General features: G+C 37.1%; 1 protein-coding gene across 7 annotated transcripts in view; it reads right to left on the reverse strand.

Annotated features, from left to right (window-relative positions):
* Positions 1-958: 958 nt before the first annotated feature.
* Positions 959-25,070, reverse strand: part of ATXN7L1 (ataxin 7 like 1) — a 113,201-nt gene continuing 89,089 nt past the window's right edge. For 6 of the 7 annotated variants that reach the window (XM_030467528.1, XM_030467519.1, XM_030467500.1 and 3 more), the window contains 7 exons: positions 20,932-21,014; positions 19,828-20,084; positions 17,433-17,625; positions 15,076-15,197; positions 11,029-11,968; positions 6,913-6,987; positions 959-3,600 (listed from right to left, as the gene is read on the reverse strand). In XM_030467528.1, the coding sequence (XP_030323388.1) occupies positions 3,559-3,600; positions 6,913-6,987; positions 11,029-11,968; positions 15,076-15,197; positions 17,433-17,625; positions 19,828-20,084; positions 20,932-21,014 (1,712 nt within the window). In that variant the 3' untranslated portion in view covers positions 959-3,558. Of the gene's footprint in view, positions 4,043-6,912; positions 6,988-11,028; positions 11,969-15,075; positions 15,198-17,432; positions 17,626-19,827; positions 20,085-20,931; positions 21,015-25,070 lie in introns of all 7 variants that reach the window. The other variant, XM_030467485.1, reaches the window with a different exon arrangement.

The following is a 25,070-nucleotide window of genomic DNA, read 5'->3' on the forward strand; positions in this document are numbered from 1 at the left end:
CGGGATGTTCACTTTTTCTGTCCTAGGAAAGATAACCGAAAGATTTAAATAAACCCCAAGTTATTCAAAATACAAGACGCTCAGACCAAGGCATAGAGTGAACAGTAAAGAAAATCAGGATTAGCTTTTACCACTTGCATCAGAACATACAAAAAAGCTGCTTAGCTAGAAGGTAAAATTTTCCTTATTCTATGATTGTTTCCTGTAATGCCGGCCAGCTTTCTGTCTCCTCTGCCAGTTCTGAGCGTATGCATACAAAACAAGCTTGCAGTCCAAATTTCTTGCTTTTAAAAAAAGATCATACCATAATTTTGAGTGTCTTCCCTACAGTAACTCCAAGACTTGAATTTCCACATAATTCATAAAGGGAGCATAAAAATGTTCATTATCCCTAGGATTGCAGAAGAGGTTGCTGTGAGAAAAAACTGCAATTCTCTCTGCAGTGCCAATCTGACAAGTCAATGAACATTTTAGTCTCATTTGATCTGTAACTGGAACAAGCTATACACAGAAGAAGAATCTTAATGTGTAGATAAAAGTTGCATTTTTATCATTAGCAATGATAAAGAGACTGGTTATAAATTTGTACTGCCCATTAAAGTGAGAATTCCTCCATCTAGCAGCTCAAGCAGAGTTAATTCTTGCACTGATAAGGAGTAACAGAATTTATTCAGCTAAGCACAGGAATTTAAAAATTACTTATCAGTGCAAAAACCTCAGTAGCTGATTGTCACACGTGTCCTGACATGTAAATACAGAAATATTTCAGAAATGAATGCTAAAAATAATCCCAGAGCAAGTCAGCCCTGTAGAGAGAGCTGGGCAGAGCTTTTGAGCTCCCTGTCGAATTCTCGGTGTTATCAGCATGGTGCATCTCAGCCTCTGGGAAGAAACAGGGCAGTTTTGCAATACATACCATTTTTGCTTTGCAAAGATAAATAATGACAAAACCCGTTTGTTTCTTACAAACATATAAATTATTTTATTTACAAAGCCATGTTACAAAAAGAAATAATAATAATAAAGCAAAAAACAAAAAATACAATCGCTCACTAGAGAATATCTCCAGGCCCGGTGTTGAACCATGGCAGTATCAATCAGATACATGTTTGTTCTGTTTTTCCTTTTTAAAACTGTAAGCCATAGAATTTACTATTTACACCTACTTTAGACATTTATTCTGCTTACAATTATCACAAGCATGGAATGAATTCTATTTGATACTGCTAGTACATAAAGGTGCAGGACAAAGAATGAAAATACTTAGTGTTACAAAATATGGATTGTAGAAAAGAAATTGGCTGTACAAGTATGGCATTTTTTTTTCTTAGAATGATTGGACATGCTTTCTTCAAAAGTCTTCTGGAAAAGGTTCTAAAATCTGTAGTAGGAAAGCACAATATAGCAGGTGCAAATTCATTTCTGTGCAACAACAGTTATTTAATATATCCCATGACTGACCAGCTATGCAAAACCCACAGAGTTTTGTTAAAGTGCCATGGGTCAACAGCATAACAAAATATAAGGTGTAAATAGAAAAATTTCTTTTTTTCTTCTTTTTTTTTAAAACAATAGTTCACTGAGAATCAGCAATAATAGAATATGCTGTATAAACTATTCTCTACAAAGGTCGATCAGCACTATTTACAATTGTTACATCAATACAAAAGAAGGCATACAAGTTATCCAAGTCGCTTTTTATGGCTGACGGGCCTATGCATTGCGTATGTGTAACAACCAAAGCTTCTGAGCCTCTATTGCTGGAAACAAATCACAAGATTTTTAGGCAAATGGGGAAGAAAAAGAACTACTGAGTGAATGCTACACTAATAATGCATTATAGGCTGGTCCAGTTTGTATCCATTTTTTCCAAATGTTTACTTCCATTTCACTTTTCAGGCTGAATTTTTGATACAGGTAATTAAATAATGATTCTTTGATGATGAAAGAACACTGTGGGATTTCACTTGGTGCTTAACTTGCCTGAAATGCTGTCAGATCTAAGCCAGTTGAAAAAAAAATAAGCAGCATTTGAAGGATAGGCTCCATATACCAACTTTCCAATTAAAAGATGCATGGAAAGAGCTAAAGCTTCCTACAACTACATTGCTCCTTCAGTCACTGATTAGCATTATTTCTCAGAAGCAACCACTGAATCTCACAACCACTGTTTTCTTCCCTCAACAACTTGACATAGCAGTTCATTGATTACAGATGATGACTCTGTTACTGAGATTTTTAAACTCCTGCAGTTTTATAACTCAAAATAAATTAAAAAAATCAACATAGTACTGCTCCTAAAACTGAACAAGACAAAAATTGTGCAAAAATAACAAAGATATGTACACATTTTTCAGTCTGAAGAAATGTACAATAAAAACATAATTCAAAGAACATTTTAAAAATATAAACATTGCTTAAACTTTCCTAAGTTTCATACTGTTTCTGAAACTATACTGGTCAGTTAGCTCTGAAGTATAGCAAAACATAAATTATTACAAAATTAACACTATAAAAATTTATTTTAAGAATATTTCTAAACTTTTTCAAAGGGTCTAGCCTTGTTTATAATTGCTTAAACATTTTAGTCTTAAAATTTGCCTTAAGCCTTCTTTTTTTAAAAAAGAAAGTAGTAATAATCTCCCTATTTGCAGTCTCTCGCCTTTCCCCAAGATGTAAATAAACCAGCATATAAGTGCACTTTTAACACTGTAGAAATAAAAATTAACTCCTCTGTACTATTGTTCCAGTACCTAGTATTGGCTTCCTGATTATAAAATCTATATTTTATTAAAAAATTATTCAGTAATCCTATAGGAAACACTGTCAGTGCAATTCTATTAATGCAAGCCAATCTGCTCAACTCCCCTCTTTGCAAACCCAAACTGTTTACTGAAGTTATCAAGTGCTGTGATCTTAAGTGTCTCAAAATCCACCAGTATATGGGATTTGACATGTTGAGCCCCTGGTAACATTACAGTTAGGTGCAAAACTCCTCTGTGGATTGACTGAAGAACAGATTCCTTAAGAGCCTGATCCTGGAAGAGGCTGAACACTCAGAATTCCCACTGAAATTTAATTAAATGCTGTAGGCACAGCACATGAGTCAGGATTAGCCCCTAAAGTTGCAGTGCCCTAGCTGTTTTCAAATTACTAAGAAATGCACTCAATTTTTATCCATAGGACAAGCTTAAATACAGAATTACTGTAATTTTTATTTAATGAAAAAATTTGGAGATCCTTAAATTAAAATCATGATCTAGATTTTTTTTCTTTTTTTTTTGGAATGTCCGCTGTGTTCTGATAAGGAAACAAAGGGAGCATTGCAATGCTAACAGCTTTGAAAGGCATGAAACATAACCAAGCAGAACGCACAGATCAGTGGCAAATACAAGTGAAAAACTAAACAAATCACTATTACAGTTTTCTGTAAATTTAATTCTCTTTAAAACCACAAATTCATAAAAGGTTAAATCCATCTGCAGGTCATAGAAAAGAAAAACCCTGTGGAGTAGGGCTGCTGAGAGCTAGAGATTATAGGCTGGTTCCATTTCCTTGTTAGGGAAGAGTCCTTATTCTACCAGTCCGGTTTGATGTCTTCTAAAAGAGAAACCAGAGCCAGGTTCAAAATCACAAAATGTCTTTCAGTATATAATACTTTAATAACATCAGCATCTGACTGACAGAACTCAACAAGTTCCTGAACTAAATTCCCTCCCTGTTTATTGATTACATTAGACCTTTAAGAGAAGGAACTGCTTTTGATAAACAGTGTATTTCCTTTTGGGACGGGCTGATTTTAGTAGGCTTTGGTGAATCTCATGTTCATTAACTTGCTGTATCATTACAAATAAAGAGCAGCAATTAGACGACAACTCTGAAGATTCTTTTCCTCTACACAGCATGTTTTCATGCACAAGGAATCCCCACACAGCATACACGTTGTCACCTTCCCTTAATAATATGATCTAGTTACTCAGTATTTAAAAACCACCGCATACTGAGGTCTTGAAGTGTTAACACATTCAGGTACCTAAAAGCACTATGAAGACAAAAACACTTGATTAGTTATAAACCTAGAACAAGGATAAAGTCTGGAGAAAACAAGCATTTAATACACAGTTTGTATTAACAGGCACAAATAATATGACTAAAAGTACCATTCCAATAATGTCTGCTAAAAACTAGTAGTTCTTACAGGGAAAAATAACATTTTTTTAATTAAAGCAACAATAGTTGGAAAAGCAGGCACATTTTTTATGTCTACAAGCTTCTGTTCAGGTCTCAGATGCAGCAACATTAAAATTAGATATGAACTGAGAACAATTCACCTGAGTTAAGCCTGACTGAGTTAAATTTGATGAGAGAGAGCAGGCAGACCCAAAACAGTTACTCTCACAATCCAGCAGTCTCCCAGGAGTACCTGAGAGTACAGTGTACGTCAGAAATGCAGCAAATGACATAGAGAAAGCCAATTGTGTGAAATCAAAATGACCACCTGTATCTCACAACTCAATAATGGGAAACACCCAGCTACTGGGGGCAGCTGACTCTGACAGCAGTGTCCCATGTCCTCTCGGCTCTGCCTGGACACCTCTGGAGGTGAGCAGGGAAGGTGGCTTTCTCAGTGGGACTGCATGCAGGTCATCATCACAGAGTCAAACCAGGCTGGCTGTACTGCCTCATTCTCACCCAGTCACTCAACACCAGCTGGAGTTGAGGACCCCTCTCTCTCTTCTCTTGAGAAACAAGGACCTTCTCCCTTCTAACTCCCACGCTGGACCATCAGAGAACCCCCCCCCAAGCTGCCTGACAAAGCAGCACAGTGGAGGCAGTCCAGAGGAACTGCTCCACACACCCATTCACCTTGACAGCTGCACTTCTACTTCAAACTGCACTGGTGAAAGACTTGTAGTGATAAAAACTGGCCTGTGTTTTCCAACTATATACCACAGCATATAGCAGACTGTCTCTGTGTACAGACCTTGCTTCATTTGGATTCCCTGATTATCATGACTGTAACAACATTAATATTAAAAACCAGAGAGCTCAGGTTCCCACTGTTGTGTATCTTTACTGACACAGCACATACTTGCAGATCCACTTATTGTTACCTCATTAGTAACACTTTAATAAAGAAATATTATAGTATGGTCTAAGATGAAAATTTTCTTTAGAGACTATTCAGTTTCCAAATTGGAAACAAAAGCTGTCAACAAAGCAGCTCAGATATATTTTGACAGTGACATGCATTTATTAGATAGGTAATCATTATCTATGGTTTCAAATACTGAAATTCTGTGTTAAAAGTTTTTTTTTTCAAAGTTTAATAAAACTTATTATATATTGATTTTTTCTGTATTTGTATGTACAGACTATAAAATTTTGTGTAATATATTTATATTTCAAGCCCCACGTTCAACTACCAAACATGGCAGAGACATATTTTTAACAATAAAAAGTCTGTGGGCATTAAAACAAGCAAGCACTTCTATTTTTGATAAAGTTAAGGAAACAGGCAACTGAAAAGTTCAGTAATAGCCTCTGTTTACACAAAGCTGCCACAAAATTTATGTTTTGTACTGTTAGGTTTTCCCCATGGGATCTAGGCAACAGATCTGAATAAACTTTGCTCCTTGGGTATTGTGCATTTTATACCAACACAGGAGCAGGAGGTTAAAGCTAAAACAGTCTTATACTGCAGAACAGCTTCATCCCATATTTGTTACTGGCAGTTGCATGACTGTCACAAAGCAAAATGCCAAACACTAGAAGTATGAAGAAACTTTCCACTTTTTTTCCCTTCAGGGTAGTTCTCCCATACAGATACTGCTTTGCATTCAGCCCCAAGAGGAAAAAAAAAACTTAAAGAATTTACTGTTTGTAGTAAAGCTCAAGATGTGGTTCACAATATTTTTATTGGGCTACAGTTGTGGGTTTTCATTACTAGAAGCATAGTCTTCTCTTTCTGTGTCTATACAGCAGAAACCAAGAAGCACAACCATTTATAATAACTACTCTTGTATAATTTAGTCAGAATACATAACAGAATTCTAACATACTGACTGGTTGTACAGAAAAATCCTCTGGGATTTTTGTTTACTTGTGACTACATTTTGCTGACATGGGAAACCTTTCCTTACACAGATCTTGATAATGAAGTCTTGCCAAACTACTCAACTTGGAGAATCAAACAGAAAGGGCCATATTAAAAAAACAATCTACCCTATCAGTCCTCCAGATAGATGAGGGCTGGATCACAGGTTAAGCACCCCTCCTTGCAGAAAAGCCAAGTTATAGAATTATTATAATTATTTGATTAGGAGTCTGTGTGATAAACAGGTATGGTGGGAGTGTGAGGATTTCTCACAGTCTAAGGATTCAGATTATGCTTGGCTTAGTTGTGCTTTCAGATTAGTTTCTCTGAATAGTCAAGTGCCCTTTCTTCTCTGTCCTGTTCCTGCTCTCCCTTTGCTGCTTTCACTTTTGGCCTATTTTTAAATGCTGTCCCTGCTGTGCCAGCACGGGGACTTGGCTGTGCCACCTCACTCAGCAGGGGAAGTCGGTTATAAAAACCACATCAATTTAGGTGGATCCTGCACAGACAGTTTCTCCTTCTGCCTAGTTTGGATCATCAAAGTAACAGCCAGTGAGCAGCACATAAGCCACCCTGGGGCATACTATCGGTGGTGAAAAACAAGCAGAAAACTTGTTATTCAAACTCATAAATCTCAGAGGGGAAAATAGCTGGAAAAAAAAAAGTAAGAGAAGAAATCTAGTGTCAAGTCACTAAAAGACTGCTTCTATAAAGAATTGTATTCATAGTGAAATGGTATTTTAAGGTTTCACAGTACAAAACCTTTCAAAACTGCTTGCAGACTACTTAAGTACACTTTTTTCAAAGCAACTTACTTGTCTGTTGTGTACAGGGTTTGATGTACTCGAAGGACTGGATTGTGACAAAGCTACACTGCTATTTTTTCCAATCTGAAAGACATTAATTGAGCAGTAGTGAGAGGCGTATTTTCAATTGAATGCAGATACTGGTAATGGCCTTCCCTTTCCTTTGTAAAGTGGCACTAATTGCTTTGCATTTGCAACACAGGTATTTGCTATAACAATAGATACACTTCTTCAGGTAGAATCATAATTATCTCTCAGAGCCAGTATATTTTAAATAAACTCTTAAAAGGCACATAAATACTACTACAGATGAGAAAACAACATAGGAAACAGATATCCTGGGGGAATATAGGTTGTAAGACCCCACCTCTCTAGACCAAAATACTGCTTTCTGTAGTAACTGGAGTCACTTAGTGCAGGTAGGCAGCAACTGAGACGGCAGAGTGCTCAAAGTCACAGACTCCTCCCCTTACCCACTGGGGAGTATAAAGCAAATAGCCAAGCACCACAGAATGCCCTAAGTTACTCTCTTTTCTTCTAGATAGAATCCTCATTTATTATTGCTCAATAAAGCAAATAATAACCGGAATACCAAACTCTAGAGGTTTAAATTTGCAATTGCATTAATTTACTGCACCAGATAATTTCTTAGGGAATGAGTGCCAAGTTATTTATAGTTACGTTTTAAAAATACTGAGTTAAAATACTGCAATATTGAGTCTGTGCATTTCAGTGCTGGATTACGGCACTCTGCAAGAGGAGTCTCTCTTAGGTTTTTCTAAACCAATCCATAAACATATTGTAGATATTTGTTTCAATACAAATGGGAGACAACTGTTGAGTCACAGGAGTAGTTCCTCAGGGATTGCAAGGCTGAGGACACCTGCCAACAAATGGCAAGTGATTGAAGTCTGAATAGTTATTCACAAGGCCAATGGACTTCAAGTAACATCAACTTTAATAATCTGAGGCAGCAAGGCCCTGTTTTCTATGCAGTGAGAAATGTGGTTGCAAGTTTTGGTCTGAATAGTTGGGACTGTAGGATTGACTGGCAGGGTTTTCACCAGCATCACAGTTTTCTCCTTCCCATCATCTGTTACTTTGCCATTTCATGTCTACAGAGAAAGAGCCTCTGTCTTCCTCTCCATAACTGCCCTTTCTCACACAGTGACTGTTTAAAAGAGTGTTATCTATTCTCTATCCATCCAAAAGAAATGTTTTAAAGCTTTTGGTTTTTTTTACAGCCAGTTCTGAAGGCATCTCCCATGGTGCACAAAGATGAAGAGGGCAGGCCTCTGCCTGTCCTGTTGCCTTTAACTTGTTTTGCATGCCACAGCTGTTCTCCAGGCAGTACTGTGCTTTTCTTCAATACACAAATTTTAACTAAGGATACACAACAGTGTAAAATCTTTTCTAGCCATTCAGAACATCATTACATGCCTGTAAAACTGTATGCTCTATATTCTCCATTATAATATTCATAAATCCCTTCCATAATAAAATACATGTCCATCTTTTAAATGAGAAAACGTCCACCAGGAAATGGGTTTGTTGAGATCCTAGAATCATGAGAGGGAACACTACACCTCTTCAGGCTTTCATTCATACAGTGCTCCTATAGCTACCAGACTGATTCTACAATTCCATGTGAGCAGCACAGCTCACAGCACTGTGGTCAGCTTTGAGCTGCTTTATTGTCCTGGCTTCATTCAGAGCTGGAAAGGCAGCACTCCAGAAGAGAAGGGTAATTAATACAGGGACTGAACAGTTACAACACTCCAGTGGAAGGAAGATTCCCAGTTATGTTGGGTCTTTAATGATGGGAATACCATTTCAAAACAGTTAGGATAAGGCCAGCATTCAAGACTCTTTTTTTTTTTTTCTTTTAAAAATGAAGTATACTTTAAAAGCCAATGGTTAACACTTCCAGTTACTATCTATCCAGCCCAAGCCTGGATTCAACTAGAAAAAAAACCAAACACAAACCACAGCAACCTGATCCTATTCACAGGTCAGTGCAGCTTTTTTCTATGTTCTTATTCTCTTAATTTAATTTGTCCAATTACATCAAGGAACAGGAGCAAGATTTTAAATAATGCTGATTTTCTTTTTTTTGTGGAATTTCGACTGTGACTGCATTTCTAGAACAATTCAAGTTAAAACAGCAGAGCTAAAAAGGGATTTCAACTACTGCATTCTCCAGAATTTTAATACTAACTTGTAGAGTAACATTATTTGACTTGTATGCTTAAGTGGGTACAGACCTCATTTATTTATAGCATTAAAAAACAGTAGATGTTCGTTACTGCATACAATTCAGTATTCTTGTCACAATTAGCTGCCAGCCAGTCACCTGAAATACAGTCATCTCCACTTTACCTCCTGTTTTTGACTACTCTAGCTAAAAAGACCAGAAGTATAAAAGGAAAGTGTTACCAGTTTTTACATACATATATTCACATATATGCATGTATATCTATTTGTGTATATCTATATGTGTATATAGATATTATGTTTAAAAACTCTGTATACCATTTCACTCATTACAGGTATTTAAAATTTTATTCAAGGAAAAAAAATAGTGTGAACTACATATTTAGAAATATTCAGAAAAGACCTCTGATTCTTTACCGTTTATTTACTTCCATTACTGTGCAACATGCTGAAGAGCAATGTTCCACAGGAACAGATTTGATTGCACAGGGGATCAAAATTTTAACTCAGAACCTCTTGCATCTCTTTCTAAGACTGTCTCAAAGTCCACTAGCTACAGTAACAGTACACATACCCTGAAAAGAGAATACTACAGTTCATTTCCTACTAGGGATGTTTGTACCAAAGTAACAATTTGCACTTTTTCTTCCCATTTGAGATTGTATATTTCAGGGCAATTTAATCTTTTTGGGCACACATATATTTAAAAATAAGATATGTGACAGAGCGGAGAATTTACAGCATTCTCCACTGACTTGTGTGACTTAAACAATAGTTCTGATTGCAGGACACAGTTAAAAGGCTTAAAATAGAAAGACAATGCCACTACCCATTTTCAAAAGCCAAACAATCTCATTTCCACCTCTGCTGGAAGTAGGAGAGAAAATACACCTGCTAAGCCATTCGTTGAGACCCTCATTCTGTTTGCTATGCCAGTTTTAGAGATCATTTATTCACTTCTTTTGCTCCCATTTCTGTCTGCTATTACCAATGATAGCCTTGCCCAAGATCTTCCCCTCTCAATTTTCAAATTCCATTTTATGGAATGTTTCATAAAGAAAAATTCTCCTAAGCTACCTTCTTTGGATTTTCTGCAGTATTCTATTTTCTGTGGTTTTGTCTTCCAGATGCCAGGGCTAAGCTTTGTTTTCTGTGCACTGCACAGCACTAGACGTAAGAGGAGGATGAAACAGTAGATCATTATAAAGATCATTTTGTCATCTTTTTCACCAGATTTTAGTTGGTGAATAGTTTTGTCCTTTTATAGCAACACTGAAAGAGAAGTCAAGCTACAGTGCTAGTGACCAAGTAGCAAGAGTGTGTAACCTTATCTGCTGCACTGACTTTCATATTCTGAAGAGGCACAATAAACAAGACAACCAAATGTACACTAAAGGTCAGCTGATTAAGATAATTTCTTAATTTTTCCAGTTTCAAACAGGAAACAGCATCTGAAGCCTGGCTTCTCCCTGGGGAAAAGGTAGATGCAAATGTTTTATATATAAAAAATTAGTAGACTTGCATAATATTAAAAAAATGAATCAGCAACAAGTTTAGGAAAAGAAACAAACAGAAATGCTGACTCATCCTCCTGTTTTAGTGACACAATTAATTTCAGAGATCTGAGAATTAAGATTAAAAAATGATTAAAAAATATATTTATCTATTTTGGACATTCAATTTTACTTTGAGATTCAATGGTTACTTTATTAGTAGAATAAAAAAATCTCATAAGAATATTTTATGAAAGTAGATACACTTTTTTTAGACTCTCAGAGCATCTTTCTCTGATTGATAGAAAAGAAACCCAAATATGCTAGAAAACAAGCTGTATTTTCTTTTCAGCATGCATGAAATATTTCAAGTAAATCAGACATGACCTGCAAAAAAATAACTGGAAGAGTCCCTTACCTGCCGAGAGATGGAGCTGCTTGTAGGATCTGGCACCGCAGAAATAAGGTTGGCAGTGCTTTTTCTATGAACACTATTCATACCAGGCATTTTAGTGATTTTACAGGCTTTGCTACTAGAACTAGAGTTTTTACGTTTTTTTCCTTCTGATTTGTCGAACGAAAGGGGAAGAGAAGACACTGCATTGTGTGCTCCCAGGGAGTGGTCCCCTGAGTGGTGCACAAGAGAAGATACAGACAGATTAGAAGAGTCAATACTGCTTACTACCATGCTCATGTGTTTCACCGAGTCTGTAGAACTACTTGATAATGAAGTCCGTCCTGAGGGCTCCGATTTGGCACTGAGTGGGCTTGTTCCATTATTTGTATTGTGCACAGACATACTGTTATAGGAAGATGTAGCCTGATAGGAGTTCAAAGTTGAACTGGGGTTCAGGACACAGTTCTTTTTGTGGGACCCTGAAAATGAAGATGAGGAAGATGTCTGCAAAGATAATGAGGATGATGACGACGACTGCGGCTTTTTCTTTTTGTTACTTGAAGACTCATCACTCCGAGATGACAGGTCTTTCACTTTTGAGGATTTGCTGGTTTTTGTTTTGGATGGCTTGTGGGACGGGGAAGGGATGACTGCTGGCACTGGTGACACAGCTGATGGCGTCTTAAAAGTTGAGTCCATGATGCTTAGGCTTGCAGCCACGTGAGGAAAGGCTGTGGTGTGTGACATAATGGAATTCGTATCTGACGTTGTCACAAAGGCTGCATTTGATAACATGGCTGATGTCATTATGTAAGAAGAAGTCATTCTTGAGCTGATAGGTGTTGAAGGAATATACACCGCACTGGGGCTGCTGAACGGCTGCAAGACTGATGCTGGAAAAGGAGTGGAGACATGTGCTGCTGGAGAAGGCATGGGACTGTCTGCTGCAGGAGGAATTTTCCTAAATAGAAAAAAAGAAGAAAAAAGAAAAAAAAAAGAAAGATGCATAAGTATTCCATCTGAACAATGCAGATAGGAAATGATTTCTGGGAAGTAACAACTTACTAAAAAAGGCAGAGCTGGTTCATTCAGATTTTGATTCTTATTCTACCAATCACATATATTTTAAAATTCACAGTTCAAAAGCAGCTCTGCATTCTACAACAGCTTAAAAATGCTTTTATTTCTGATTTGCCACCCCTTTTCTTAAACTTACAGTTCCACTATGAGAGTTCTTTGGGAATTAATACAGAACAACAAAATCCAAAGCACATGTGTTTTAATATTGTAAAGATTTGCGAAAGCTGCATCATGAAGTATATTTTCCTAAAAATTAATTTTGAACTGAGGCACATGAAATCTGTGAAGGTAGCAGAGGTCTAACCCAATACGACTGGGTAAAGAACCATGCAGCACAATTTTCCAAATAAAATTCTGTCACGGCTCATGGGCCCTAAACTGGTGTCACACATTAAACCAGAATCAAGCTCCCCTGCAGCACAAATGCCCCATGCAGCAATTAAGTGCATACTGTTACAATTTAATCACTTTATTACAAGTTTGATTTCTTGTTTCCCTCTAACTTACCAAACGATTAAAAAGTGCACATAAAATGCCTGATGGTGGTATCTATAAACATTCTAGTCACCATGTTTCAGTCATTGCTTATGTTTTGCCTTAAATTTCAAGTTGTGGGACAGTTTCAGTTTTAATCTATGCTCATAGATTAGATTTGATGAGGGCAGTAAATGAGACAGTTTGGGGGCTTGTGAAGCAATGAGCTCGAAGAGAAGAAGGAGGAAAGCTCAATCCCTTTCCCAATGCAGTGCTATTCCAAACAGCTCATTTGTGAGCTGGTTATTGATTAATTTTACTGACACTGAAAAAATGACAAAATATTGAACAATGCCTGATAAGCTTTGTAACTGGTTGAATAGTATTTTAAGAATAAAACTTAGTAATGTGTATATTACAGTAGAATGTATTAAAATGTCTTTCAATTCAGTCACCACCTTCTATTATTTATCTAGACCCATGTTACCAAAGAATCAGAGTTTCATAATGTCTCTTGGAAAATCATAATGTGAGCTTTTCTTATTAGCTAGACTAAAATTTAATTCACAGCTTAATCTTATTCTCCTTGTTAAGAACCTGTACATCACCATAACTCTGCCCTTGTTATCCTCACTACTGATACCTTTTCAGTTTTTAAAGGCCTACTCTTGCCCTCGAAGTAAGTATGATAAAAGAGCAGCACTGGGTGTGCTGCTCTATCATAAATCAAATCCTAATTGCAAGTGTTCTCTCTTGGTACTCTTCCTATGGAGACTGTCAGACAGAACACTGTTTATGGCACTGTTACATAAGGGATTACATACAGTCCATGCAGCCAGAAACGAGGAAGTCCTACTGCCTGTGACTTGCTATGCCAACAAAGCTGTTTATCAGATCCATTCCTCAGTTTATTTTTAAAGAAGAGCCAAGATTCTTACCCACCTTTGTAAAGTATTCTGAGAACTAGGGATAAAAAGTACTTTGTAAATGTCATTCTCATTCTCAAAGCAAGGCCTTGCACCCCTGTACCGTTAGCCACAGCTACAGAGCTGGGCTAGTGCTGGCTACAAAATCACAGCTTTACACATACCCCTGCTTGGGGAAGACAGGGAAAGATAAGTCCAGAGGAGGGTTGAGGACAATAGAAGAATACAGTAGGGGTTAAGCACTGTGAGCTTCCTGTGTTATACAGACAAGTAAGTACAGATGGAATTCATTAAAATATTAGACATTACATAAACAGCTAGAATTTGGGAAAACATTTACAGTTGGATTTAGTGGGAGCAGGATGAAGGCCTGTTTATTTCTTCTATCATGTAGCTACTATAAAGATTTTTTTTTCCATGATGGTAGTGGTACTAGTGAAACATTTTCTCATATGCCCAAGTGTCTTTTCACCAGGCAAACAAAGTCAATAGGTAAAAAGTTTTAATTTCCTTCCTAAGGAATACAAATTAGTTTTATTCATGGAAGGTGACTGACACTAGTTAACAGCCAAATTTACAAAGTAGAAGAGAGGAACCCCTTGCAGATCAAGCACGATCTGTCTTCTAAAAAGATACGAAACTGGCCCTTTTACAGCAAACCCAACCATTTCCAAACTATGTCTCCCAGCACAGTAGCACTGTTATCAAGTTACCAGGTTAGTCAGACAAGCCAAGCTTTAGTGTTTCAAAAATATATTTAAATAAATATCAAACCTTGTTTATCTAATGGCTGGCATCCAATGAATATAACACAGTCCTGATAATAAACAGTGACATGAAACACTGTGCTTTAGTGTCATTACATTGGAAGAATGCATATTCTGTAGTAGAATACCCCTGAAAAACTCAATCCTGCCTGCAGATGCCATGAGCTTTTCAAGTATATTTTTTTTCAAAAAGAATCAGAAGCTTTTTTGGAAGTGCCATCTATTTTAATGTATCTGTGTAGCCAAAGCCTACAGTGCTTGGAACCCGTATATGTAATATAGAGGTGCTTCAATAGTGAGTAACAATCAATATTTTAAGACATCAAAGCCAGCAAGGGCACCATGGACTAAAAGAACTCCCATGTTTCATCTCAAGCACAGGCAAATGAGTACTAAGTTTGTTATCTGACAAGTCCTACAGAGCAAAGTCTGAACTGGCGACATGGATGCATGACACAGGTTTAAACATCTAGGCAAAATCTAACCTGTGTGATATAAATTTATGTGATATCAAAACGTACCTCCAAATCCAGAAAACACCAAGCTTTAATGCTCTCAAGTAATGTTAACAGAACTACCGAATTACTCCTCTTCAGATTCAGAGGGATTGAAGAAGTACTGAATCTGACAGAAATTTACAATTTAGGAGATTGCTCTGTTGTGCTGCAATTCTTTAACAGAGAAGACAACATTTGTACTCATATTACTGCAATGTCTTAACACAGACAATTTTACATAGGCTTCCCATGGAGTGTTTAATTTAGAAGTTTTACAGAATTAAAAACGTTCAACTAACCACCAAGTGCAGAAATCCCACTTACTTCCACATCTGTGAGTTCAAGTGTTTCTCCACCATGGAGTTTAGTGCGAATCGAAAGTGGTCCCATCTTCTGTCAAAGACATAGTACCCTCTTCCCATTAAGCGACTACCATATGAACAAAACTGAAAGAAAGGATATTGCAATGTTTTTTATCAAAAAATATTACTACATCCTAAAATATTTAACACTTACAGGTCCAGGAACACCTTTGTCATTTGTATCATGCATTTAAAACACAGTTAAAAAGTGTTTTTCACAATCTACTGCATAAATACTTTTTGCACGTATACAAAATGTGTACAATGTTTCAGCTTAGTGTAAGGTATACTTCATACTTCACTAACAAGTCAGCTTACTATCAGGCAATGTGATATTTGTGACACAGAAACAATATAAATGTTAAGGCACCAGTAATGAAGCAGTTCTGGCTAATAATACTCTTACGCTTTGGAAAGACATTTACACTGTTCTATACACATTAAATCTCATAATTGTGTAGCAGGAATCAAAATATAATTGAAGAGGAGAAAGGTGCAATTGGAGCATCTTTAAAATATATTATATGGACAAACAAACCAGTGACATTTCGGTTAAAAAATCCATGGCACCTGCATGACAACCGAGCATTGGATACACTCTCTCTGGTGTATGAAAATCATCTAGAAGAGCAGCAAATATTTTGAGAATTCTGCAGAGCTCAAGAGTATTTACACCACTTCCTCTGGAGATCTTTCTTCAAAGTCCTACTACACAGAAATGGCATGATTAGGAATCTGCCCTTTTTATACTTCAGTCTTACTGATCTCACATGACATAGAGAAATGCTGCAACACCTATTAGTGCAGAGAAACCTGTTTAAAATCATCCTCAGAAAACAAGACAACCCTCTGTCATGCAGGGACCAAGTCACACAAATTCTGGCTGAGAACAGAAGCTACTGATGCAGTAGAAAAGCATCTATTTAACATACCTTTCAGCTTAATGGACAGCAAGTGGTGACTGTAACTGTTTATCTTGTCTGCTTCACGACAAGGTTAAAGAGGTTACTTAAAACCACCAACTAAGTTGATAAACCAGCCTCACCTCCCAGTGACACAGATCAGTTTCTGCTAAGAGGTAGTTTAAGAAGCTACTTCCTTGTCCCTGTTACTACCACCTAACTGGAAGGGGGACTGCATAAACCAAAGAGCCCAATATGAAATTTAGCAAGTTAGCATGAACTGTGCTGAAGGCGATTTACAGCATCTTTTCTGACTTCACACTGGTATGGGCTCAGAACAGCTCACTGTCAGCAACTGCATCAGTTGAGAGATGGGAAAATTTCAAAGAACAGATGAGTCAGTGGGATTTGCCTTGAAACAACTTGGATCCTAAACCAAAAGGACTATTGATAGCCATGTCTCACTGAAGGTACCTGCTCTTTGATTAGTTTTTTAAACTGTATGGACAGACATGCAGTAAGCCTTTAGTTCTTAATTCATAAAGAAGCAGCCATCAAAAAGAGGGAAAAACACAAATACCAAGGAAGCAGGAGGTTACAGCATGTCATAATATTCTATGGGCTGTAATAACTAAAGAATTTCATCTGACAGTCATTTTATGTTCAGCTCATACTTTTTCCTGGTGTCAGACAGTAACAAGTTTTTCTTTGCTCTAGGGAATACAGACAATGCTACAGTTCCCACAGTGTTCGTTTTATTCTGCAAATCACACGGAAAACACATAAGCAAAGACTTCATTGATTTTATTCCTTGGCTAAATTTTTATGAGAAACAACTGCTTAGAAGTTCAAGAGTTCTCCCATAACTTCTTGGTTTGTACAGTGTAAACAAATTCACACTGCAGAGATAAAGCCACAAGGCAGCTCTTACTACTTACAATGAAATTTCTCACCATCACAGGAGAAAGATGCAAACAGTGCCAGAGAAGCACATACTTATGCTGCTGCCAGAGCAGATGGGCTCTGCCATGCTCTAGACTTTCCATTTTTAGATGAATGAAGCAATAACTTCTAAGTCCACACTCACATAAATTATATTTAATTACTGCTCCAAACCAGTCTACAAAAATCGACAAAGCACTGTAACAGCCCTTTGCTGCCTTCAGATTTCCAGAACTATAACCAAATGCAAGGTACAATTTTATAAGAACTATGACAACAAAGAGATTATTTGTTCATGTCACATTTAAAACTTTTCTCAGTTCAGCAGAGTTACACCTGAGTTACCATTGTTTGCTTTAGAATACAGTTCTCACAATGTAAGGTCCTCATTTCTTATATTTTTACAAAAAACCTTCTTTCTTCTCCCCTAATTATGTAAGAATAACAGCAAGGCAGACCAGACACAGACACATACCCCAAGAGGTCTGGGATGGTGTCCAGAAAAATGACAGTCTAATTTCTCAGATTCTTCAGCTCCATCCGCTTCTCCTTCATCACTGGACAATCTGCCTGTTAAATCTCCTCCCATGGAAGGCAGTGGCAGTTCTGGTACAAACCCACTGTGGTTTGAAGAACTGTTGCTGTTTATGCTATTTGCAGATGACGGTCTAGAAGGAGAATATACATTTAAATTATGAGTGTTCAAAGGTTCTCCAAACCTACCCACTGTCAAAGTAAATTATACCAGAAATTATCATATAAAGAAAGACAGAAATATACAGAATAGATGAAATTTGGTTTTGTCAAATATATCATGGGTTATCATCAAGTTAATGTTAGCAGAAGCACCTTTGTATAGCCTGGGATTTAGTATTTGCCAGGAGATTTATTTAAGATCTTGAGAGGCAAATCATATAAAAAAAGCAAACAAAAATCAGATGTGTTTCTTACACAGCACCATTACTCTACTTGATCCCAAGGGTCCAGTTAGGAAATTCTATTTCATACAAAAATACTACTGAAATTAGTCTACTAAATACAATAATAAATGTTTAGCTGACCCTCTACAGCTAGGTTAACAAATGAAGTAACTGGGAGGACCTCTTGCAGCATATAGGTTTTCTTTACCTTTGTCTAAAATTCAGTAAAACAAAGTGGGAAAGCCTTTGCATCACAGGGCACAGGGTATGATGCTGCCTTGCCTTCCAAAAGAAGCTTGGAAACAAATCAGATTATAAGTGGGAGGTGAAAAGGAAACTCAATAGCTGTCTTTACAGCCAAGCATTTATGTGGATCTCTAAGGCTGAAGGATATGTCTGTGCTGATGATGATTTTCAGATTTTGTTCAGTCTCATGAATTTATGCTATCAGGACACACCAGTCATTAAGACTGCAAGCAGGTGCCCTCTTCTGAACTGAGCAGGGATTGCTCAGCACTGTCCATTGGCTACAAATATTGGCTGCAGCTGCTGTTGTGAGGGACAGATTGTGAAAGTGCTCCTTAACCTTCAGGAAAAGTCAGCCAGGTCAAGCCCAGGCACCTTCAGTGAAGGCAGCAGCAGAGCTCAGCAGAGCAAGGAGCGCTCACATAACCTCTTCCAGCAGCAAAGCTGCAGGCTTGCTGGCTCCCTGCAGAGAGGGAGCAAGGCTTCCCTCTGGCACAGCTGCCTGCAAAAACACAGGACAACAGAACAGAGGCACTCCAGCAGAAACAGAGGTAGATTGTAGAAACGTAACATATGACTGCTAAAATCCTCCTCCTCATGTACCTCTACCTTTGCAGTTTCTTCAGTGGACTCTCCCTGAATGACATTCCGGTTTCGTTTCTTTGGCTATAATACTTACTAAAATCAATGTCTCCCTGTGACTGTGTGCTCCCTCCTCTCTATGCATGGACTGTGTAAGGTCACTCATTTTACAAGAAACGTGCAGGCTTCACACCACTTTATTTATTTACAGGCATTCTTTCATTGTCCTTTCACTCAAGCCCGGTAAGACCCACCTCTGCCACTGTATGAATAAAATTTCATTACGGCTTGATGAACACAGGGAAAACACTGGAAATGGCTGTCTCTGTGAGCTGAGATAGCAAATACAAAAAAACCTGGCTTTGAAATAGGGACTATCTTAGCACAAAAGCCCAAAAAGGGCACTGAATCCTGATCAAGGCTTCTACAAAGAAGAGAAATACAAAACCAAATAAATACAAACAAACTCAACTAGTTTAGCTCTATCTGCTCCAGCCAAAACTCGTAAAAAAAAAATTAATAAATCTCATTTGAGATTATAATTTGAATTTGAAATAATTGTAATTATAATATATAATGATTATAATATATATAGTTATTATAATTTGAATTGAAATATTTTTAATAACTACCTTCTTATATTGTAATTTACACTAAATTACAACTGCTTTACAAGATATTCCATTGTAACTGGTGAAGAATTTGCACTGAAAAATTCTACATAAATGTGAAGAATTTCACCACTGGTACCTACTCTGGTTAATATAAATAGACTTCTACTCCCCAAAGTGTCAGAATGACTCAAATGTAAACTTTCCTAATTATTACTGACCATTTTAGCAAAAAAAATGCAGTTTGTCTGAGATTCTAATCAGAAGGTGGACACCACTCCTCAGCCCCTTTCCCAATCACATCACAGGCTACCATGAACAAGTGCAGATTCATATAAAGGTAATTGATTCTCTGCTGCTAAGAGAAACTCTTACATTACTAAGTTTTACATTAATAACATGCAACAGCCTAAAGAAATACCAAATAATTATAAAATAAGCTAGATGAAAGACTATGACATTTCTTATAGCACCTTCAGAATGCAAGAGTCCACACTGAGGAATGGGTTACCTTGGAAGTACAGAATTTGGTGGTCTAGATTTTGCAGGAGACGTTACTTTAGATTCTTGCCCAGAGCTCACTGAAGATCCTGACAGAGAGTCTTGTGCTGGTGTGGGCTGGCTCTGATAGCTTTCCCTTGCAGATGGTGGATGCTCTTTGTCTTTTGCAACTTCTTTTTCCCTGGATCGAGCTTTGTGTTCAGCTAGAAGGATGTCAAACTGTTTTTTACGGCCTGGAACTGCTCGTCGATGATTAAGTGAATGAGTCTAAAAATAGGGTGGTTAAAAAGCATTTGTGTGTGCATGACATTGTTTATGAGTCCTCTATACTTCCGATACACCAAAACTCTAAAAGATCAATCTACTTCAAACAACTTTAGCCACAGTTATGGAAATAAAGCTGTTATTCCACATTATCTTTGATACCTTACAAAGTCATTCTTAAGAAATGCCAACATGGAGGCTAAAATTACTTTTTGCAACAGTTTTCATATAATAGAGTCTATTGACTTACCTTTTCCAAAAGGAAAATAGAATTCCAATAATTTTAAAATATTAAGAAATAATGTCATTGTAGCTCTTAACTTACTATGAAAAACTGATGTCATTGAAAAATGCAAATACAGTTTTAAATGAATTTACCAGATCATCTCTACAGACAAGCAGCACACACACGTACAAATGTCATTATAAATGTCTTAGGTTGCTGCTACTTTTTGAAGTGAGACTTATTACTATCACAAGGGCAGTCCCCAAGCAATTTATTATACAAAAGTCACGTTAGTTCTTTTCCTAACAATTAACTGTGTTTCAACATTTTTGCACACATAAACCAAAAAAGGTGCATTTAAAGTAATGCTGGTGCTTCTACATGAAACATTAATGCTTTTTGCATAACAAAATGACAAGAAAAAACCCTTTTAGAAATATAAGTGGAATAATGCAGATGCTCTGATTCAAAGAAACAGAATTACTCAAAAGAATTACCTGAAGACAGAGTCTGAATACCATACCCATTGTCTGTAAGACAGGAGCAGGTATGACCTTTCAAACTACTGTGGCAGGATTTAAACTATAACAAAGCATCTGATATTTTATCTTCTAAGAAAAATACCTTGCAGGTGAGCGATCTTGTGCAAGGTTTCTTTGTTTCAGGATCCAGTACTCCACAGTGTTTATTTGGGTCAAATTCTCTTTCTGTTTGATGGGGGGATGGGTGGGGAGAAAAAGGAAAAAAAAAATAGATTAGAAATTTCAACCAGAGTACTTTTAATTTTTGCCAGATACTACTTGACTGAGATAGGTTCATCCTGAACTACTGTCCCCAACCTCAGCAACTCATGATAATGCAAAATGCATTACTCCCAGGTGTGCATTTTTTGTCCTTACATGTTTCAAACTATTTAGAGCAGGACTTCAATCACAGATCTCACTGAAATAAGTCTGTGTACAGAGCTGTGCTCAGAGTGGCCCAAACACGGGCCCAAGCCAAAAACCCAGGGGTTCAGCTCTGGGTGCACTGGGGAATCCAGCTGCTGGGCTTGGCTGAGACATGAGCAGACTGAGTATCACAAGTGCTTCAAAGAACATTTCTTTGACATACTCAGAAACTTTGAAAAATAAACCCATGGTGCCTGAAAAGTAAATGCAAGGTTACTAACGGCATTTTAAAAACAAAGTTTATCTAAATCTGTCCCTTAAATCTGTGAAAAAAATAATACGTATGTTAATTCTTATTTTCCTAAGTGAAGGAAGGCATGGAGTTTAAAGTTGGCAGAGATTATGAAAAAAAGGCTTTTACGTGAGTTCTACTCATGATTAACATTAAAAGTGCATTAATATTTAACATGCTGCACTTGCAAATTTCTTCTTCATTAATATTTTAGTATTTATATACCATGGATACCATCACCTCCTTTAGGTTATGTTAATATAACTTTTGGATTTGCACTACAGAGCTATAACAAAACTGTGGACATATATTTTTTAATTTATGGTGCTAAAAAATATCTACCATTATCTTTATATACTTTGAAATAATATGTTTTAATTGGCAGACTGGTTTGCTTTTGTTTGTGGAATATAAACTACTTGCCCAAGCCTATTTTAACTATACACTGGTGTTACATTCAGATATCATAAACATCCTGTACTCAAATACAGCATCTAATCTGAGGATCTAAAAATTCTTTATAAACAAACAAATCAGAGCTAAGATGAAGACAGCAATTTACAGCTATGTGACAATGTTATGGCAGCACTGCAGGTAGTAAAGCAGCTGGAAGAAGAAACGTGAGGCCAAGCAGCCTACTTCAGGTGGCATCTGTCATCCAGATATCCCAAATACTACAATTTTTATATATTCTGCTGTATGGACTTAGAAATTATAATGCAAACACTAAAGGGTGATATCTTATTAACCTATCATCAGAGACACACCAGCAAGTGAGCTTGGAAAAAAACAACTGACACTGCTTTTTTGGTGAAATCTACAAAGGGAATGGAGGCTGCTACATGTAGTTGTAATTTCTGTGGCCTTTATGTCACAACGGAAGCAGAAAAGAAGCTGTGTATGACTAAACATGATAAACTTTTTTTTTCCTCAGTTAATGAATTAAAATGCATGTTCACGAATTAAAGGAGTTAATTACTGGGTTGGTATTTTCTTTTGTTGAGTGTATGATATTCCTATCACAGTTTCCTGAATCACTCACCTTCAATGCAAATTGAAAACCAAACTGAATAGACTATATGGACTTATGAATATGTTTTTAAATAAAAAATACTAATGGTAATCATGAGGCTATGGAATGTCTTCTGAAAGTCACCAGGCAAGGACTGTTTTGGACACACAGGGAAATACTTCAGTAGTTCTTCCTTTGGGAGCAATCAGATTGCTACTTCTTAAGTGTCTCAGCCATGAAAGACTTGCAGGACTGGTTACAGCAAATCCAGTTTTTCGGAAACCATATAGAGGTAAAAATCAACAGAATGAATTATACTTAGAAAAAATGAAAGCTTCTGCTATCTACCAAGCAAGGAAACAGCATGTCTTCCCTGAGAAACAGGAAATGCTAAGCAATCAGGAAAACAATTCTGTCTCAAGTGTGTGTGGCTGTTCCAGAGGTATCATGGACATCTAATTGCCAGCTTCAGATGTGCCTGGTTTGGGCAACACATGAAATTAAGGTTATCCCCTTCTTAGCAATAACAAAATTCAGCTTCTGACTACCTCTGTACGAGGAAACAGGTAGTGCAAGAACCCCTAGACTCTAATGCACAGACAGAGCTTGAGGAAGCTCTTTCACCAGAACAGTCCCCATTTCCTCACGTTCGGTGAAGGGAGTAAATTCATTATAACCATTCATTATAACCTCACTGCAAGAGCCCAAACTGAATTAACTCAAGCTCCCACTGGCAACACAACAGATATTCTTGGTGTAAACTGGACATATGGGTTTTTGTTTTCTTTTTTGTGTTTGCTACCAGGGAGCACGGATCCACTTATGCTGGGAAGGTAGAGGCTATCTTCTGTGGTTCCACAAGCTGTTTCCTCTCTTACCAACAACAGTGGTCCTGAAAACTGGGCAGGTTCATTTATCATGCAAACAACCACTAGCACTCAGCAAAGCAAAAGACAAATGTCAGTCACAGTCAGGGAAAGAGCATGAGAAATATTGGAGGTAACCAAAAAGGAAAGAAAACAGATGTAAACTAGCCAGACCAATTTCAAGAGCTTGACAAATTAACAGCAGTGCAGTTCTACAGCAGGTGATGGAAGAAAACCTAAATTTCTGAGCCATTATTTTAGTGTGAAATGAATGAAATTTACATGGTATCTAAAATAATAATCTCATTGACCTTCCGAAATCTTTCTCAGCCTTTGCACAGTTCTGTTTAATAATGGAGAGGAATCCATCATAGTGACACACAATCTGCAAGCCATTCATCTGCAGTGCTCTCAGGAGTTTTCTTTGCATCGTCACTAAATTACTGCCTTGCTACATCAATACATGAGGCAGTAGAAGCAAGACAGAGTGGATTCCAAATCTCACAATTACACAAGAGCTTTAAAAAAAAAAAAGAGTATCAATTCTGTGGATTTGCTAACCATATAGAAGTATACTGATGTTTACCAGAGAGCTCAAACAGCCCTGTGCAGAGTGCCAGCCTTGCTTGGAAATCTGCACCCATAAAAAGTTCCCTAGCCTGTAAGACATTGGGAGTGACAGCTTAAGACAGAATAATGATGGAGTCACCTCCACAAAAAACACAACCAAGCTGAAGGAAGGCCCTACAGAAACGACTCTCCTTCATGAATACATTTCAGCAAACACTTGCACAGAAAAAGGTACCTGAGCATCACCTACAGTCCTGCAGTCATATGTGGTGATATGGAGAACACAAGTATATCAAAAAGCACCAGATTTGATTGCCCAACTTGGAATTCATAATTGATTAGCTAAATTAAGGATCTAGACCATTAAAACAAGCCAATATTTTAAATTAACTGCAAAATATAGTTTGTATTAGAATAATGAAATGGATCTTGACAAGTAAAATATAAGGTTTAAAAGCCTAACCAGCTACTTTCTCTTCATATTTTTTTTCATTTCATGGAATGCTATAATAAACAATGCTTTTGTTTTCTTAGATGCCACCTTTAACTAGTTAAGAAAGCAATCAATGTACTGAATCTTTTAAAGTGATGGCATCATTCCATACCCCACACCCCACACTGGTCTGGAATCAAGCCAAGGTACCACAGGCTAACTGCCAAATTTGAGAAAATGAAAACATAAACCTGATATTCAGTCAAAAAATTTGGCACACTCATTAACTGGAAATGAAATCATTTATCTTCTACAACTTATACTTGGTTGATAACCAGTGCACATTTAGAAATCATGTGAACTAGGTTTCTGCAGAAGTGACGACCTAATGCTGATCATGCTGCCATTAGCCAAATTAGCCTTTCAGCACACACAAGAAGTTCCTGCCCAAATCACAAAGTACTGCCAGCTGATGAATAGACCCTGCACAGCTTCTGAAGCTGTAAACTCGGGTCAGTTACTTTTGCTTTTAAAAATAAATAAATAAATAAATAAATAAATCCCTCAAAACACTTTTGTTTCTTTTCATTCAGAACAAAAATATATTTTTAGCTTTAGAGGGCAAAATCTCTACTCACTCCCCAACAGCTGGCACTGGTCACAGAAATCTCCACAGAAAACAATTCTCACTCCAAATAGA

This window comes from Calypte anna, chromosome 1 (genome assembly GCF_003957555.1).
Source record: "Calypte anna isolate BGI_N300 chromosome 1, bCalAnn1_v1.p, whole genome shotgun sequence".
Taxonomy (NCBI): domain Eukaryota; kingdom Metazoa; phylum Chordata; class Aves; order Apodiformes; family Trochilidae; genus Calypte; species Calypte anna.